Source organism: Tachysurus vachellii, chromosome 4 (assembly GCF_030014155.1).
Source record: "Tachysurus vachellii isolate PV-2020 chromosome 4, HZAU_Pvac_v1, whole genome shotgun sequence".
Classification (NCBI taxonomy): domain Eukaryota; kingdom Metazoa; phylum Chordata; class Actinopteri; order Siluriformes; family Bagridae; genus Tachysurus; species Tachysurus vachellii.
Window position 1 is genome coordinate 9330313 of NC_083463.1, and position 17500 is coordinate 9347812.

The 17500-nt window shown below is 42.1% G+C and overlaps 1 protein-coding gene across 1 annotated transcript in view; it reads left to right on the plus strand.

Annotated features, from left to right (window-relative positions):
* cachd1 (cache domain containing 1) overlaps positions 1 to 17500 on the plus strand; it is an 80933-nt gene that overhangs the window by 49011 nt on the left and 14422 nt on the right. Inside the window, exons 5-14 of the mRNA XM_060867598.1 lie at positions 5440 to 5566; positions 8832 to 8976; positions 9173 to 9389; positions 9502 to 9651; positions 11050 to 11283; positions 11833 to 11982; positions 14421 to 14544; positions 14673 to 14790; positions 15792 to 15960; positions 16827 to 16969. Of these exons, the coding sequence (XP_060723581.1) occupies positions 5440 to 5566; positions 8832 to 8976; positions 9173 to 9389; positions 9502 to 9651; positions 11050 to 11283; positions 11833 to 11982; positions 14421 to 14544; positions 14673 to 14790; positions 15792 to 15960; positions 16827 to 16969 (1577 nt within the window). The remainder of the gene's footprint in view (positions 1 to 5439; positions 5567 to 8831; positions 8977 to 9172; positions 9390 to 9501; positions 9652 to 11049; positions 11284 to 11832; positions 11983 to 14420; positions 14545 to 14672; positions 14791 to 15791; positions 15961 to 16826; positions 16970 to 17500) is intronic.

Here is a 17500-nt window from a genome sequence, read left to right on the forward strand (position 1 = left end):
GCTCCCGTGTGTTTAGTGTTGCTGTAGTGCCCGTGTGTTTGGTGTTTCTGTAGTGCTCCCGTGTGTTTGGTGTTTCTGTAGTGCTCCCGTGTGTTTGGTGTTGCTGTAGTGCTCCGTGTGTTTGGTGTTTCTGTAGTGCTCCCGTGTGTTTAGTGTTGCTGTAGTGCCCGTGTGTTTGGTGTTTCTGTAGTGCTCCTTTGTGTTTAGTGTTGCTGTAGTGGCCGTGTGTTTGGTGTTTCTGTAGTGCCCGTGTGTTTGGTGTTTCTGTAGTGCCCGTGTGTTTGGTGTTTCTGTAGTGCTCCCGTGTGTTTAGTGTTGCTGTAGTGCCCGTGTGTTTGGTGTTTCTGTAGTGCTCCCGTGTGTTTGGTGTTTCTGTAGTGCTCCTTTGTGTTTGGTGTTTCTGTAGTGCTCCCGTGTGTTTGGTGTTTCTGTAGTGCTCCTTTGTGTTTAGTGTTGCTGTAGTGGCCGTGTGTTTGGTGTTTCTGTAGTGCCCGTGTGTTTGGTGTTTCTGTAGTGCCCCCGTGTGTTTAGTGTTGCTGTAGTGCCCGTGTGTTTGGTGTTTCTGTAGTGCTCCCGTGTGTTTGGTGTTTCTGTAGTGCTCCCGTGTGTTTGGTGTTTCTGTAGTGCCCGTGTGTTTGGTGTTTCTGTAGTGCTCCCGTGTGTTTAGTGTTGCTGTAGTGCCCGTGTGTTTGGTGTTTCTGTAGTGCTCCCGTGTGTTTGGTGTTTCTGTAGTGCTCCCGTGTGTTTGGTGTTGCTGTAGTGCTCCGTGTGTTTGGTGTTTCTGTAGTGCTCCCGTGTGTTTAGTGTTGCTGTAGTGCCCGTGTGTTTGGTGTTTCTGTAGTGCTTTGTGTTTAGTGTTGCTGTAGTGGCCGTGTGTTTGGTGTTTCTGTAGTGCCCGTGTGTTTGGTGTTTCTGTAGTGCCCGTGTGTTTGGTGTTTCTGTAGTGCTCCCGTGTGTTTAGTGTTGCTGTAGTGCCCGTGTGTTTGGTGTTTCTGTAGTGCTCCCGTGTGTTTGGTGTTTCTGTAGTGCTCCTTTGTGTTTGGTGTTTCTGTAGTGCTCCCGTGTGTTTGGTGTTTCTGTAGTGCTCCTTTGTGTTTAGTGTTGCTGTAGTGGCCGTGTGTTTGGTGTTTCTGTAGTGCCCGTGTGTTTGGTGTTTCTGTAGTGCCCCCGTGTGTTTAGTGTTGCTGTAGTGCCCGTGTGTTTGGTGTTTCTGTAGTGCTCCCGTGTGTTTGGTGTTTCTGTAGTGCTCCCGTGTGTTTGGTGTTTCTGTAGTGCTCCCGTGTGTTTGGTGTTTCTGTAGTGCTCCTTTGTGTTTGGTGTTTCTGTAGTGCTCCCGTGTGTTTAGTGTTGCTGTAGTGCCCCTTTGTGTTTGGTGTTGCTGTAGTGCCCGTGTGTTTGGTGTTTCTGTAGTGCTCCCGTGTGTTTAGTGTTTCTGTAGTGCTCCCGTGTGTTTAGTGTTTCTGTAGTGCTCCCGTGTGTTTAGTGTTTCTGTAGTGCTCCCATGTGTTTAGTGTTGCTGTAGTGCCCGTGTGTTTGGTGTTTCTGTAGTGCTCCCGTGTGTTTGGTGTTTCTGTAGTGCTCTCGTGTGTTTGGTGTTGCTTTAGTGCCCGTGTGTTTGGTGTTTCTGTAGTGCTCCCGTGTGTTTGGTGTTTCTGTAGTGCTCTCGTGTGTTTGGTGTTTCTGTAGTGCTCCCGTGTGTTTGGTGTTTCTGTAGTGCTCCCGTGTGTTTGGTGTTGCTGTAGTGCTCCCGTGTGTTTAGTGTTGCTGTAGTGCTCCCATGTGATTGGTGTTGCTGTAGTGCGCCCGTGTGTTTGGTGTTGCTGTTGTGTACGTGTGTGGGGTATTGCTGTAGTGCGCGTGTGTTGCTGTAGTGCGCGTGTGTTGCTGTAGTGCGCGTGTGTTGCTGTAGTGCGCGTGTGTTGCTGTAGTGCTCCTGTGTTGCTGTAGTGCGCGTGTGTTGCTGTAGTGCTCCCGTGTGTTTGGTGTTGCTGTAGTGCGCCCGTGTGTGGGGTGTTGCTGTAGTGCGCCCGTGTGTTTGGTGTTGCTGTAGTGCGCCCGTGTGTTTGGTGTTGCTGTAGTGCGCCCGTGTGTTTGGTGTTGCTGTAGTGCGCCCGTGTGTTTGGTGTGTTGCTGTAGTGCGCCCGTGTGTGTGTGTGGTGTTGCTGTAGTGCGCCCTTGTGTGTGTGTGTGGTGTTTCTGTAGTGTCTATGAGCTTTCAGTTTTTGATTTACTTTTATTTTTGTCAGACATTTTTCTGTTTTGTTAATTTAGTAAATAATTGATTATTAATTAGTTTGTGAATTGTTATAAGCTTTTAAAAGTGAGTCTAAAGGCCTCTGTAATCCTAAAAAGGGTCGCATTGCAATTCTTAAAGCAAATGTTTAAAAACATTACAAAAGCACAAATGAATCTTTGTCATATCAATAAAACATTTGTTCCTTGTTCCTCTTAATGCTTTTCATTATAATTAAGTTTAAAACAAACATTTTAAAGTAGTTCTGCAGACACTCGTCGTTGCCGCAGTGATCAGCTCTGGTTTCTGGCGTCGTGTATCTTCTCCTGCGTTCCTGCTTCCTCCAGCTAGGATTAGCCTAATTTATCTTTGTTCACTTCATTCTGTTGCTTTTTATCCTGCAGCAGCGAAGCCATCGTCAGTGCGCTTGTGTGCGAGTTAGTCTAAACAGTGCTGCGGACGGCGCAGAGAACCGCAGTGTGAACAGCAGGCTGGAGACATGGAGCCTTCTGTTTAATGAATGAGAGGATCTCTCTCACGGGTTGTCTCCTCTCGCTACACACTCCTCCCTTCTTTTCCTCGCCCCTCCTTGCTTCTTGACATGTTTATTCCCCCAGAGTGCTTTAGCACACTTTTGGCTGTCATGCCCGAGTGTCACTTTTCAGATGAAGTGAGGCTCGGGACTCACTTAACCAGGGTGCGAGTGAGGAGATAAATGAGGTGATGTTAGAGAGGATATAGATATGGAGCGTACAATGTGTGAGTGCTTACAAAGAGAGAGGATGGGAAACATTTTAATATTGTATATCTGTCTGCTAGGGGGAAAAAAAAAAGCTCAAGCAATGGGAGAGTCATAACTCCAAATGTGAAGCGAGGTTTGATATCATTTTATATACTCCAAAGAGCCATAAGATTAAAACCACCTGTCTTAATATTGTGCAGGTCATCCATGTGCCTTCAAATCAGCTCTGACTCGAGGCATGGACTCTGAGGATGTGCAGAGGTAGCTGACAGGATGTCCTGCAAGTTTCAGGGTCGGACCTTCTTGTATAGGACTTGTTTGTCCATCTAGCAGATGCTCGATCAGACCTTGCTCAGGGGACCAGGAGTGACCCTGGGGGTTTGAACTCACAACCTTATTCCAGCACCTTAACCACTTCTCCACTTAACCACCTCTGAATTATTTCTGAAGTGAATTAGGGAACATTATCCTGCTCTATAAGGCAGCTGCTGTTTGGAAACAGTGTCCTTCAGCAAGAACAACAAGAAACGTGTGCTTGTGGCACAAATTTTATTATTCTTTCAAACAGTAAATTATAATAGAATCCAGCAGGCAAACTATATTTTAAATCCTTAAATCAAAGCAGTGTTTCATCGTATGCCTGTTCTGCTTTGGTCAAGAAGCTTAGCAGAATCAAGACACGCATTTAATCAAGATAAACTATCATCTTCTCAGGACTCCGGAGAAGCAGAAGGTATAAAGAAACGAATAGAAGGAGCATGGTTTAGGGAGGGATAGAGGAAATGAAGGCCCTTTTTTTTCTTTATGCTCATGGTTTTCAGCTTCTCTAAACACTGAGTGCAGGATTAAGTGTTGTGGAGCAGCGAATGTATACGATTCTTCAAACTGTCAACATGTTCCAAAGTTCCTGTTTATACGCTCAGTCCTGATTAATGGTGCAGGGTGCTGGTGGATGTGTCTGGCCTTCTCTTTCCTCTTAAGAGCTCGAGGTCAGCGAATCCAGCCTGATCCGAATCTCTGTTTCTCTGTAATACTCCAGATCAACCCACATATTTTCCTATAGTCTTTTTTTTTTTTTCTTTCTTCAAAGGAAAATCTCATTCTGCATCAATCAGTTCATCACGTTAACAATTTTCAGTCACCTCGCGCTGTTTTATAAGTCTTAGATTAGCTTGCATGTTAAAACACCTCAAATAACTGAAGATCAAGCCGACTTCTGAAATGACTGAAATTTCTAACGTCTTTATTTATTATTTATTATTATTATTATTATTATTTTTTTTTCCATTCAACTGGAGAAAGTTTATACCATGTCTCGCTCTTAATGTTAGGAAGCACTGGCCTCATGATGGCTAATGAAAGCGTGGTCCATGTCAGCTAATACATCAGTGTGGTCCTCAAACAAGCTAGAGAATTAGAGAATGAGAATTCCTCATTAGACCCATGAAAGTCGAATACAGCGGACATGTAACTTGTTTTGAACCTGAATCTGTGCTTTACTAATGAAGCACTTCTGTTATCCAGGTGTAAAGGGTCATTTAGCTCTCGTCCCTCGTTCTGTCTTCCTTGTTCCTGCTTGTGCAGATTAAATAAACACTTACGGCAGAGTGAGCGATGTGATTGGGGTGTTTGGATAGGATGATCTTGTCTGTATGAATCTGGGCGCCGGGCCTCACAACCCAGAGGCACGTCCAAGCAAAACACACTCGGCCTGCCTCGTTACACTACATTAACGCTGCAGCTTTACCGTGTGCCAACAGTACAGTGCTGGTTTCTGGGCATTACGGCTGATTGATGAGCACTGTTCAAATAATATTTGGTTTGGTTTTGGGAGAGAATAGAAAAGAGGGCTATCTGGTGTGACTTTATGTTGAAGAAAAGGTGCAAAACCGAAGATATTATAGGATCTTTGTCAATTCAGCCTGTTAATTCAGGTAGACAGGTATGTAATCTTTCAGGACACATGAATGCAACTACTGATATGATGGATTCAGATGGAACTAAAAGCCCAGAGATATTCCAGTAATAACAAATTGTCCCACCTTCCAATGTAAAACTTATCCAGCCTGAATAGAGCTGTTGGGGAAATCTGCACTTTTTATTTCTGAATTTTTGTTTTAGATATTTTGCTGCTTGAATAAATTACAGACAAGAAATCATGTGTCCTAATTTCTCTTTCTTTCTCCCTCCCTCTCTCTCCCTCTCTCCCTCTCTCTCTCCCTCTCTCTCTCTCTCTCTCTCCCTCTCTCTCGCCCTCTCCCTCCCTCTCTCTCTCCCTCTCTCTCTCCCTCTCTCTCTCCCTCTCTCTCCCTCTCTCTCCCTCTCTCTCCCTCTCTCTCTCTCTCTCGCTCTCTCTCCCTCTCGCTCTCTCTCCCTCTCTCTCTCTCTCTCTCTCTCTCTCTCTCTCTCTCTCTCTCTCTCTCTCTCTCTCTCTCTCTCTCTCTCTCTCTCTCGGATGTCTTAGTGTTGGCAGACAACCTGAAGTCAAACCCAGGCATCAAGTGGCAGTACTTCAGCTCAGAGGAGGGCATCTTCACTGTGTTCCCTGCTCACAAGTTTCACTGCAAAAGCACATTTGAGCACAGGAGCAGGTGCAGTAAAAACACACACACACACACACACACTCACATGACCACAGTGACTCAGTGAAAGCGTGAGAGTACATTACCTATCAACAGATCTCGTTTGGAAAAAAGCCTGTCAGAAATCTTTTTACTGCCAGGATCCTTGTATCACTCTCACACACACACACACACACACAGGCTTCCTTGGGTGCAGAATGCAAAGCTCTATTCTTTATTTGTTTTGCATTTAGACCACTTAACTGAACAAAACCTAAGACAAATGCTCTCCATATGCTTGAATAATCACTTGGATCACATCACACATTTTCCCCCATAAAAGCACTCTCTCCCTCATTTTGGGAGACTTTCCAACATAATAGAAGAGTTTTTCAGCTCCACTGCCCAGATTAAAAACTGTAGTTTGGTGGGAATCAAAACCACACCAAGATCTCAGGGTATTATTCGTTTAATCATCTCGGAGCATATTACTCAGTAACTACACTAAAACTAATAGCAAGGCTCCGTAGTTATAAAAGTGAGAAATGAGAAGTTCTTCAGTCTTTGTGAGGTTAAAGAGGAATTTCACAGATCTGCTTATAGATTTTAAATATTCATCGGTCTGAGGATGCAGATAAATATACAGTAAAATGGGAGCACAGTAGTGGGTAAAGTTTCCACCATACAGCTCCAAGGTCCCAGGCTTGATCCTGAGTTCTTTCTAGTGGAGTGTCACATGTTCTTTAAGTATCAACATGGGTTTCCTACATGTTCTTCAGTTTGCATCCACCTCCAGAAAACATACGATGCTGACTCTAAAATGGAGTAAATATGTGTACATGGGCAGTGTTGGGCAGTAACGCGTTACTAGTAACTAGTAGTTTAACTAGTTTGACAGTAACTAATACTCTAACGCATTACTTTTTAAATAAATTAACTCCGTTACCGTTACCATATGGTGCGTTTGTCCGTTACTTTTATAAATGAATTCATTTTAGCTGAAGTGTAGTCTACAGTCTAACATGTTTACAGCAGCGACGCATTGTAGGATTGGTGGATGCCAACCACCGTAAACACGAAGACGCCGCACTGTGGGTGTGCTTCTGTTTATTCGAGTATGTGCGGCAGTAATGGCGAGTCGAGGCGAGAGCAAGACGAATCTCTCAGTGGATAATGCTCATTATTTCTTTAAAAAAGTAACTAAAAAGTTACTTTTAACAGTAACACGTTACTTTTTGGTGAAAGTAATCAACAAAGTAATTGAGTTACTTTTTGAATGAAGTAACTAGTTACTATTTCTTAGTAACTAGCACAACACTGTACATGCGTCACAGTGTGGCTTAGAGTCCAATGGGTGGTTTCCCACCTCACACCCAGGATTGACTCCAGTTCTGAATAAATTAGAAGTATATTTTAAATAAATGATGCACGTTATTGCAAGCGGCCATCTTCTGATTGTTAACCGCAGTGTATTATAAAGATACACAACTGTTTTTGTAATAATTTGTTACGACTACAGACTGAGCGAGTTGATGCTGAGCGCAGCTCTGACTTAATGTACACGAGATCAGGTGAGTTAAGGGTTCTAACACCAGAGACGGGTGGGTGGGAGTCAACCTCGATCGATAGGAGTCTGACTAGATTCAGGCTCAAACATATTAAAGAAGGGTTTCACCATTATTCCCCACAAAAGAAGTCTTCTGGATAAATGGACTAGCTGTTTTAGGAACTCCGGTCTACTGGGAGAAGAGGGCGATGGAAAGTGAGTCACACAGACCCGGGGCCATGGCAGGATGGAAAATGAGTCATTTTGTATTTACAACAATATTACAGTGTATAGAAAGTTTATTGAGATTTTAAAAATAAAGGTGACAAAAGCACGCTGCATTAGGGTGAAGGAGTAATACTAGTTTTGTTTCCTTAAAAAAGTTTGATGACCAAAGCCATAATTCTTTAATAATTTCCCACCACAGCGTTAAATCAAAACATAGCTTTTATGCTGGGATTTTTTTTTTTATTTGTACTAAAAAAAATGCCGAATTTAATCAAAAGCTTCTCTGCAAATGGTACTTATTGAATTCCTCGACAAGAAGAAAGTTTTCTGGAGTGTCTATTGAGGAGTAAAGGCATTTTTATAGGCAACAACAGGCTTGAGGTTCAGCAGTAAACACAGCGAAGGCATCCTTTATAAGAGTCAGCAATGGAAAAAACAAGCAGCAAATGATTTTCACTGCCATTCCTCTGTAATAAATACACCGAAAACACGCCAGCATGGTGTCCAGCAAGTCCACTGGGGTTTGTACCACTGTGTTGCGTACCAGGGGCAGAGTTTGATCCTTAGGAAGTTGTAAAGTTTATTCTCTGGTTTAATCGTCTCTGTGCATTTAGCTGGTATGCAGAGTTTCCTCAGTAAGGCCACAAGAAATCATCTGAGGGGAAGTGTGGGATTTTTTGAGCTTCTTCTTCGCTCTTGTTCTTTTTTCTTCTATTGTTTCTTTCTCATTCTTTTTAGAGTGCGTTCTATTGTCTGAATGAATGATGAGCATTATTTTCTGGCAGTCTTTAATGGATACTCATGCAAGCACACATCCTACATGCCTACATTCTAGGGGCAATAATGTACCTTTGTACACCTGGCTTATTTTCCACAGTTGCTTTTTTTCCAGTTTGCTATGATTTAACAAAGTCTGAATGTTATGTGGGTCACATATAAAGGTTATTTTTCTGCTAGGGCGTGATGCAGAGAACAGATCTTGGGTCCTGTCGGAACAGTGGTCAGGGATTTGCTTCCTTTCACATCATGTGTGGTAGTTCTCTGTGATCGGATCTGTGACTTGTCGCATTACTTCCTGTTTCTGTGATGAGAAAAGCATACAGACTACTGAACTGTCTAGTGCCTGAATTTTACAAAGGTAGTATCGTCTCAAACAGAACACAAGTGGAGTTTCCCAGTCAGCAAATGGCTTCAGATGCTCCTAACGTGACGCTTTATCAGAATCCAGTGAATTTTTAAAATGTTGGAAAAGTAAGAGTATCATCAGGTATCTTGATTTTTTTTTTTCCTTATTCTGCCTCAGTGCCTGTTAGCCCCGTTTTTCTTCTGATACGTAAGCAATGCTCCGAGCGGTGAGTTCATGAAGTGTCTGATGTTCCAGCTGGAGGTTAAGCTAGGTGGACACGATTACGCCACGAGTCCTCCTTTCACTCATTCTTTCTTTAATTACTTCTAAATTTTCAGCCACTGAAGGATCTCGTCAATGGCCCGATATTAACACTGCTTGTGTTTTTTTGTCAGGCCTGTGTACGTGACAGCGGTGAGACCTCAGTCGAAGCACGTGGTGGTGCTCATGGACCACGGCGCTTCCGTCAGTGAGACGCAGCTCCAGATCGCCCGTGACGCCGCTCTCGTCATCCTCAACTCCATCGACGAACATGATAAAGTACAGAACACAGCACAGCCTGCATGTGTTAAGAACAAAATAGTTCAGATATACAAGATAGAATCATTCAGATCTTATGAACAGTCATGAAAATGTTGCTCGAATGTTACACAACCCACATCCTTCTGCCCCCACAACTAGTTAGCTAGTTAGTGAGTAAACCTAGTGACCTAGACCTCTGTTTTGTCCGCTGCAGATCTCAGTGTTGACGGTGGCTGATGCGGTTCGCTCTTGCTCCTTGGATCAGTGCTACAAGAGCTTCCTGTCTCCTGCCACCAGTGAGACCAAGCGCAAGATGAGCACCTTCATTAACAGCATCAAGTCCTCAGACAGTGCAACTCAGCATGCTATGGGCTTCCAGAAAGCCTTTCAGCTTCTGAGGAACACCAGCAGCATGGGCAGACCCCACAGCAGTAAGACACCTGATTCAGCAAGAACCTAGATCTGAACTGTGATCCTCTTACAGCTTTAGTAATGTATCTCTCTCTCTCTCTCTCTCTCTCTCTCTCTCTCTCACACACACAGACACTGATATGGTGATAATCTACCTATCGTCAGGCGTCACCTCTCGAGACTCCTCAGAGCATGAGAAGAGAGCCACTCTAAACGTGGTCAAAGAGGAGAATCGGCACCTCAACAACTCCGTAATGATCCTCACCTATGCTCTTATTAACGGTAACACACACTACGGCCTTCATCCTCCATCATGACTTTCCTTTACCAGCACGTTCATCTCGGTCATTGATTAACTTTGATGTGTGTATTCGTGTACGCGTGCATCTACACGCTCTTAGTTCTGTCAGAAATTTCGCTCTGTCCGTTTCATCTCTCCGTCTTCGTGTACGTGTGCGTGTGTGTATCATAAGAAAGCCCTCTCTTTTGTCCTCCTCACCTGGCTCGCTGCCTGTGCATGCATCATCTTGTTATTAACATACATTAGCTGGGCATGAGGAGAATTAAAATGCAGGATGATGAAGGAAGAAAGAGAAAAGCAGCAGAACACATCAAAGGGCACTCAGTGACATGAAAGAGTGCAGAGGGCTTTTTGTGTCAGATGACACAAATATGATTGGACTTGATTAGCATGGTTGCGTATGAAGTGTAGAATTGTGCTGTAGCTCTGACTGGAACACACATGAGAAGATATCAACTCCATTGAAACAGAATGGTTAAATGGGACGACTGGAAGGAACACGATTCTAAAAAAACTCTGACCCATATTTCACATTGTATCATAGTTATTTATTACAATAAATACCATCGATCCTAAATCCCTTCACATTCATCTCCAAGCCAAGTGCCTTTTATTAAATGTCAACAGTTTTTTACGACAGATGCAGGTTTTACAGCTGCTCTGTTAGTAGTTAAAGGATTATTAGTTCCAGTTAAATTCATTATAGCTATGTCTTTTGTTTAGTAACAAAATTAGCACTATAAATGTCCCACCGTTTATTTTTCAGGGATTCAGAGATCGTTAGAGGTTTTCATCAGCAGCTTGCGAATGTATTTATATACAGTGGTGCAAATATCTATTGTTCAGCCACAGCATTGTCCCCTTTTTATAGCAGGAGAACCTCATTTTGGCAGACTTGCATTTATATCTCATTTTATACAACTGAGCATAACTGAGTGTTAAGGGCCTTGCTCAGGGACCCAGCAGTGGCAGCTCGGTGGTCCTGGGATTCAAGCTCACAACCTTCTGATCAGTGGTCCAACACTTTAGCCACTAGGCTACTACATTCCTGTCTACCACATACCATTGGAAATGTTTTTTTTTTCCTAGCTAAATTAGCGGTTTTCTGAATCACTGAAGGGGAAAGGTCTCACTTCTGCCTCCTGGATTGGTTATTTTAGTTTTGTGGTAACTTTTGGAGAAAGTCTTTTTTTTAATCAGTAAATTTTTGAGCCTCAGTCTTGTGAGGAAACTGCTGACTAGGTCAAACATCTACTTTGGTCTCAGGTTACTGACTTATTAGGATTTTTGTGGCAGCAATGTTGCCTCATCTGTAGAGAGACATGAAAATTAGGGTCGATGATTATTTTAATAAAAAACACAATGTTTCTTGCACACAGAGGGAGTAACCGGTCTGAAAGAGTTGGCCTTTATGCGTGACCTGGCTGAGCAGAACTCTGCAAAGTACAGCATTTCAGATCGTACTACCCTCCCTGTCGTGAAGGGCAGCATGATGGTGTTGAACCAGCTCAGTAACCTGGAGACCAGCGTGGGACGCTTCTACATCAACCTGCCAAACCGCATGATCGATGTGGCCTCTTTCAGTCTGCCCTATGCTGACCAGATGGGTGATGGTGAGTTAGGACACTCACAGTACACAGCCTGTACTGTGTCTCATATTTATATTGATTGTACTCATTGAAACACACACAATGTAGGAGTAGTAGTCCAAGAATATCAGGAGTATATGTGAACACTAATAGTCTTGCGGTGTCCAGTCTTATACACACAGTGCTGGTGTTGGTGCGAATTTTCATTCCGATCGAGCAGAATCCACACATGAGCCTGTTGAAATCCAAGATTAACTGATTAAACGTGTAGAATCAGGTGTGGCTTCTGCTTAATTGGATGAAAACCTGCACCCACCCTGCTTTGTGGATAAGATTGGACACTGATGCTCTAGTGTCAGGTAAACCTGGAACAGCATTTGTGGTGCATTTAGCCCACTAGAGAATAATTTGTTCTTTGAATCGAGGTTGTCAGTTCAAGCTGCTCGACCCTCTGCGTCGAACCTGGTTCTGGTGCATCACCAATCAGTCCAATGCTTTGATGCCTCAAAGTCATCACAGTGTTCATTATCGCTTTTTTTTTTGTTTTGTTTTTTTTTTTTGTATTTCCCCTAGGCTTCATTATGACAGTCAGCCGACCGTGCTACTTTGGGAACCTGCTGCTCGGAGTCGTGGGAGTGGACGTCAACCTCGCTTATATCCTCGAGGACGTCACCTACTACCAGGACTCGCTGGCCTCATACACTTTTCTCATAGATAACAAAGGTACGAGCACCGATACGGTGGGGTTTCATCAGTTTGCAGCAGGTGTTGCAGTAACTCGTACAACATGATGCAGCACAATTACCTCCAAGGTTCTAATTTAGAAGCAACAACCCTGTCAGACAATCCTTCAGCGGTGCAGCTTTAAGCTTTAAAACGGCTTACCTACAGCCGACCCTCACTCAAAGGTCTGTTAGATCCATCGAACAGTCCATTAGAGGAAATTATCTGTTACAAAATTACAGGCTTCGTGCCAAAGTGGCTTCCTTTGCAATGTTTATTTAAGGAATAGAACACAATAGGGTGTGCTGTAATAGAAAATAATCAGCGACAGCATGCTGCGATGGTGTCCTACATGACTTACCACCCCGAAGGATCTTTTCCGATAACAGCGTGTCTGAAAGTGTTCTATGATACATATACCACAGCGGTTTACCAGCACTAACTGTTTCATTTATTACATAATGAGACCTTATTCTTTTTTTTTTTTTATCAATTTCATGTTTTGTCTGGTAAAAAATACCTGTTATCTGTTAAATCATATCAGCTGTAAACAGTTAATGCCTCACAAGACCCTCTGTTTCTCTGTGAAGTTATAAAGGCAACAAAATGCAGCTGGTCTTAATAACAAGAAACCTCGATTCACATCACACTGTTCTGAAGCCTTTCCTGAGGTGGAAAATTTAGTTACAGCTTTCCCTCTGGTACACACTACAGACTCCCTCCCTCAATCCTTAAATGCTAAATAAAAGGTTCTTCATAAAAAATAATCACGTTAACAATCACACATTTTTAAACCGGTTTATACGGAGTATTATTCTATTTGTAAGCGGTTACCATAGAAACGATAAGGTATTAGAACGAAAACATTAGCATTTAGCCTGATTCTGTTTGTACTGTTATACAGAGCTGATGTTCTAGAGAAGAAATGAATCCACATCTTCTGACCAATCAGAATTGTGAATTTAACATTTTTTTTTTAGTCTGCCAGTCTGAGCTAAACTGCCATAAAGACTAGATGGCACACATCACTTCCGACTGCAGCAGACCCGATCTCAATTTGTTATTGCTGAAAGATTCAAATTTGTAATAATCGACATTTCTTCATCAACATATTTCCAGCTTAGGGTAAATTAAATAAGATGCTATAGTGAATAAATGAGCAAAATGTATGCTTGTTAGAGTTCATTCTCATTTCCATTTAATGAGGTTAAGCTTGTGATCTCTTGAGAAACCGACGCTCCGCTCTCCAGGTGAGAGGAAGCTGCATCTGCCGCTTCCAGCTGCTCAGTAAACTCACAGTAAACCATAGCCAAGGCTCAGCACGGAGGATTAAAAGCCCCTTGATCGACGGCCGTGTTGCTATCTAACGTTATCAAATTCGAGGATTATTGCTACCCGTTTGAAGAAAGAATGTTGCATGAATTCGAACACAATAAAGCAAAAACGGCAGGAAGGTGATTTCTGCATACAACCGAAATTACACTTCAGGAAGTAGAATAGTGCAAAGACTTTTGTTTGTGTTGTCAGCTAGTTATTTACAATGCAACGAAGCGTACGTCCTAACTTGAACAGAATAATTATTGCAGGACTGAATGCAAATTATATAGGAGTCACAAGATAATGACTGTATGATGAATGTTGGTAGTTTTACTGGTTGAACCTCTTATGGTTTCAGTGCATTGCTTCATCGTCAAGGTTAGAAGATATTCACAAACGCTATTGCACTTTCCATGTAGCAGTAGATACAGAGGTGACAACATATTTGTTGTAAAAAAAAAAAATATCCCTTGCTACAGCATTACAGAAGACATCTAAGAACAACAACATGTTATAAACAATTGGCAATGAACTTAAAACAATTAGAAACAACAATTTATGAAGGAGAATGTGTGGCAGATGTAAAGGATGCATTTGGAGATACTTTCTTTTCTTGATTTAATTTTGACCTCAGAATTCATGAGCCTCAGTTTGATGAGCCAGGAAAAAATAAGTGGCTGGGACTGTGGTCGCTTTGGTCAAAAAAGAGGAGCTTAGAATTAAGTAGCCACCAAACAAGACTTTTGCCTTGTTGTTATTTGCTGTTGCTTGGTGCACATCGGGTGGAGGAACTAGAATGACGCACTAGATTTCGGTGTGGTATTATTTTTTCTCTCTGCCTGTTACAGTTTTCTAGTTGGGAATAAGGTGATAAAGAGAAACCCGTATGAACATTGCATAAATAACGAGGTAGCTGCACGAGCTATAACGAAAATCTCATTTTGTATGTAATACAGAGATTATTTTTACTAGACTACGGTTTAATAGATTTTACTAAAATTCAAAGTAAGTGTCAAGATTTCATTAAATCGCTGTTATTGATTTTGGGGTTAATTGGCGTAATGAGTTTTACTTGACCTCATATATCAGTATATCCAATAGTACTGGATTATTGTTGTCAGGTTTCACCCTCATGCACCCGTCCCTGACTCGCCCGTACCTGATGACTGAAGCCCCACTACACACAGACATCATCCATTATGAGAATATCCCTGGATTCGCCGCTGTTCGCCAGAACATCCTCAGGTGAGTGGCTGCTTCATTGTGGTTAACAGCATGATGAAACATTTTGTAACGTAGCTTTCAAAAGGTGGTGGGAGTTATTTTATACAAGGCTATTGGATGATTAATGACACTTTATTGTTCTGTGGCAGTTTGCCTCTGGGGAGCCAGGTGATCTCTGTACCCATCAACTCGTCTCTGTCCTGGCACGTGAACCGTCTGCGTGACCCGAGCCGAGATGCCTACAACGTCAGCTACGCATGGAAACTGGTACTGGCACTGCAGTCAGCACTGCCTTCTTAAATCTGTGCAGTTCTAGTTTAGGGCAGGTTAGATAGTAGACAGAAGAAGAAACCATGGACTTTCAGCTCAATCCTCAGGCTTTTTACATTCCCACATAGTTATATTTGAGAACTTTTGTAACATTTCCAAGCGATGCCCTTTTCCCACTAGGTTTTAGCTTTATTTATATCTCACTGTGCATTTCAAAAAGTTAACCTAAATTGCTAGGCTTGGCAGTAACATAAATCTTTAATGAATCTTTTCTACTTATTTCAGCTGTCCAACAGTGTCGTCATGAGCAATAAAAAAACAACCTGTACTGTTCTTGGTGTTCTACCAACTAATACTAACTCTTTTCTTATAGGATTTTGGCTTGATCGTATGCATAGACCCGTGACCTGTTTGTACTAGCTCGAGGATACGTTTTTGATTGAAACTATGACGTACTTCTAAGTCGAACTGAATAACTGCGTCTGCCAAATGACAGAAATGGACATTTAAGTGAGACATAAAATGAAAACATATTTCAGCTGCTATGCTTTCTGGAACACTCTGCCTTAAGCTTAGCTTATTAACTCTGTCTTCATCTACCAAGTGTTTCATATAAAGAAGACTGTCGAAGAATTGCGTCTTCGTGCCAGAACACATTTATCAGACGAGGTGGCTGTATTACGAGCTCCAGTGTTTTTAAATCTGGCTCATAAAACACTTTTTATTTTGAAAGTAATCATGTTTGCCATTAAAGTGACTTGAGACTTTTGAGCTAGAGTGTGTGATCCCCGTGTGTGTGTCGATGTCTGTATATGCAGTAGCGTATGGTTGGATACTTAATATTAGTTAATCTGACCTAACTTTTTCCGTTGGTGCCAAACACTCCAGGCAGCACTTTGTAACACCGATATCAGGTTTTACATAAGCATCGAAAGATGTCTGTCGTTTCCCTGCCCCAACCCCTATAAATCTCATTGCTTTTGGTCTGTGTTGTGTAGGTTCAGGACACATCGTTTATCCTGTGCATAGTGTATGTTCAGCCTGAGATTCCCGTGAAGCAGCTGAAGAACCTGAACACAGCCCCCAGCAGTAAGCTCTTGTACCACCGACTCGACCTGCTGGGCCAACCCAGCTCCTGCCTGCACTTCAAACAGCTGGCTACCGTCGGTAAGCAGCCTGAGAGCTGAAATCACACTGTTACAATGATGCGCTAGGAATTTATCCAAACGCCAAACTCCAACACTGAACACCAATTCTGTGCACCAAAGTGGTGTACGGTAAAGGCTTGTGTCCTAGTCATGTCCTTATAACAGATGGGTGAATAATTTAATTGTGTAGAACAATTAAATAGCTGACCTTCACTGCACAACACCAATTCAAAATGATTTCTGTATTAACTAACAATTACTAATAGGACAAATAAGCAACGAGGGGGTAGTGGGATCCATTATCCCTCATCAACCCAATGATGTATCATCTTATATTTTGTCTTATATATTCCTTTCTTCCACTTATGAATCACGTTTATTTATTTATTTATTTTTTTAAATACATAGCAGTGACACTGGAAAGTCCTTCCACAAATGTTTAGTCTCCTTACAGAAAACTGTATTACATTATTAGTTTTATTATTATTATTATTATTATTATTATTATTATTATTATCTAATCTACATGATTAGATTTTATTTATTTACAGTATTTATTTATTTTACAAAAAAGGCTGATATTTAACAAAATGTAATATGTGGAGTGTCTGCCATGCAAGTTTTTGTGAATGAGCTGTTACGGTAGTTTGTATGTTTGTACAGTAATTGTTAGCCGATACTGATGGTAACATAGCCGTTAAAAACTTGAATAAAAGCATATGCATTGCATTATTCAAAAAGATATGCATTTTTACAGTATAAAGAAATAAGAAAGGAAGGACCATGTCTGATTTTGGCAAAATAATATCCTCGGATTTCACATTACTGTGCCCAGAGGAATTACACCATTCTCTACATGTATTTTAAGCCGTATTTTCTCCACAGAGAGCCCGACCGTGATGTTATCAGCCGGGAGTTTCTCGTCTCCTTATGAACACCTGAGTCAGCCTGAGACCAAGCGCATGGTGGAACACTACACAGCTTACCTGAGTGATAACACACGCCTCATAGCCAATCCCGGCCTGAAGGTACACATATACACTCCCTTCTGAGTGACACATACACACACATCTCAGAGCCAACCTGAGCCTAAAGGTATACACACACACACGCACGCACATTTAGTTACACTTCACTGTGTGCTGAGTGACAACACACACACCTCGGCAGGCCTGCAGGTACACAAACACGCAAAAAATCATGTAATGAAGAAAAAATGACTGAAGAAAGGCTTCGATGGAACAGTTTGGGACTCTATTTGTATGTTTGCGTAACAGATGGAATGCGGTTTCTTTTTATGATTGAAATAATAGCCTTCTTTACAAACACTAAAGCGTGATGATACATGCCTTTTTATGCCAGTAGCTGCATACAAACTTGAAATTTGCGAAATATGTGTGTCCCTGTAACCTTGGGAGCCAACAAAGTCCTCACTTCTAATAGAGTTAGCAATTTAACTGTGCGTAGCATTTTAGTGGTCTGGTTTCCCCAGCGTTATAAATACAATCCCGCTTTTCTAACTTAATTCAAAAGGGAAATAAAAACAAATAAATCAAGTT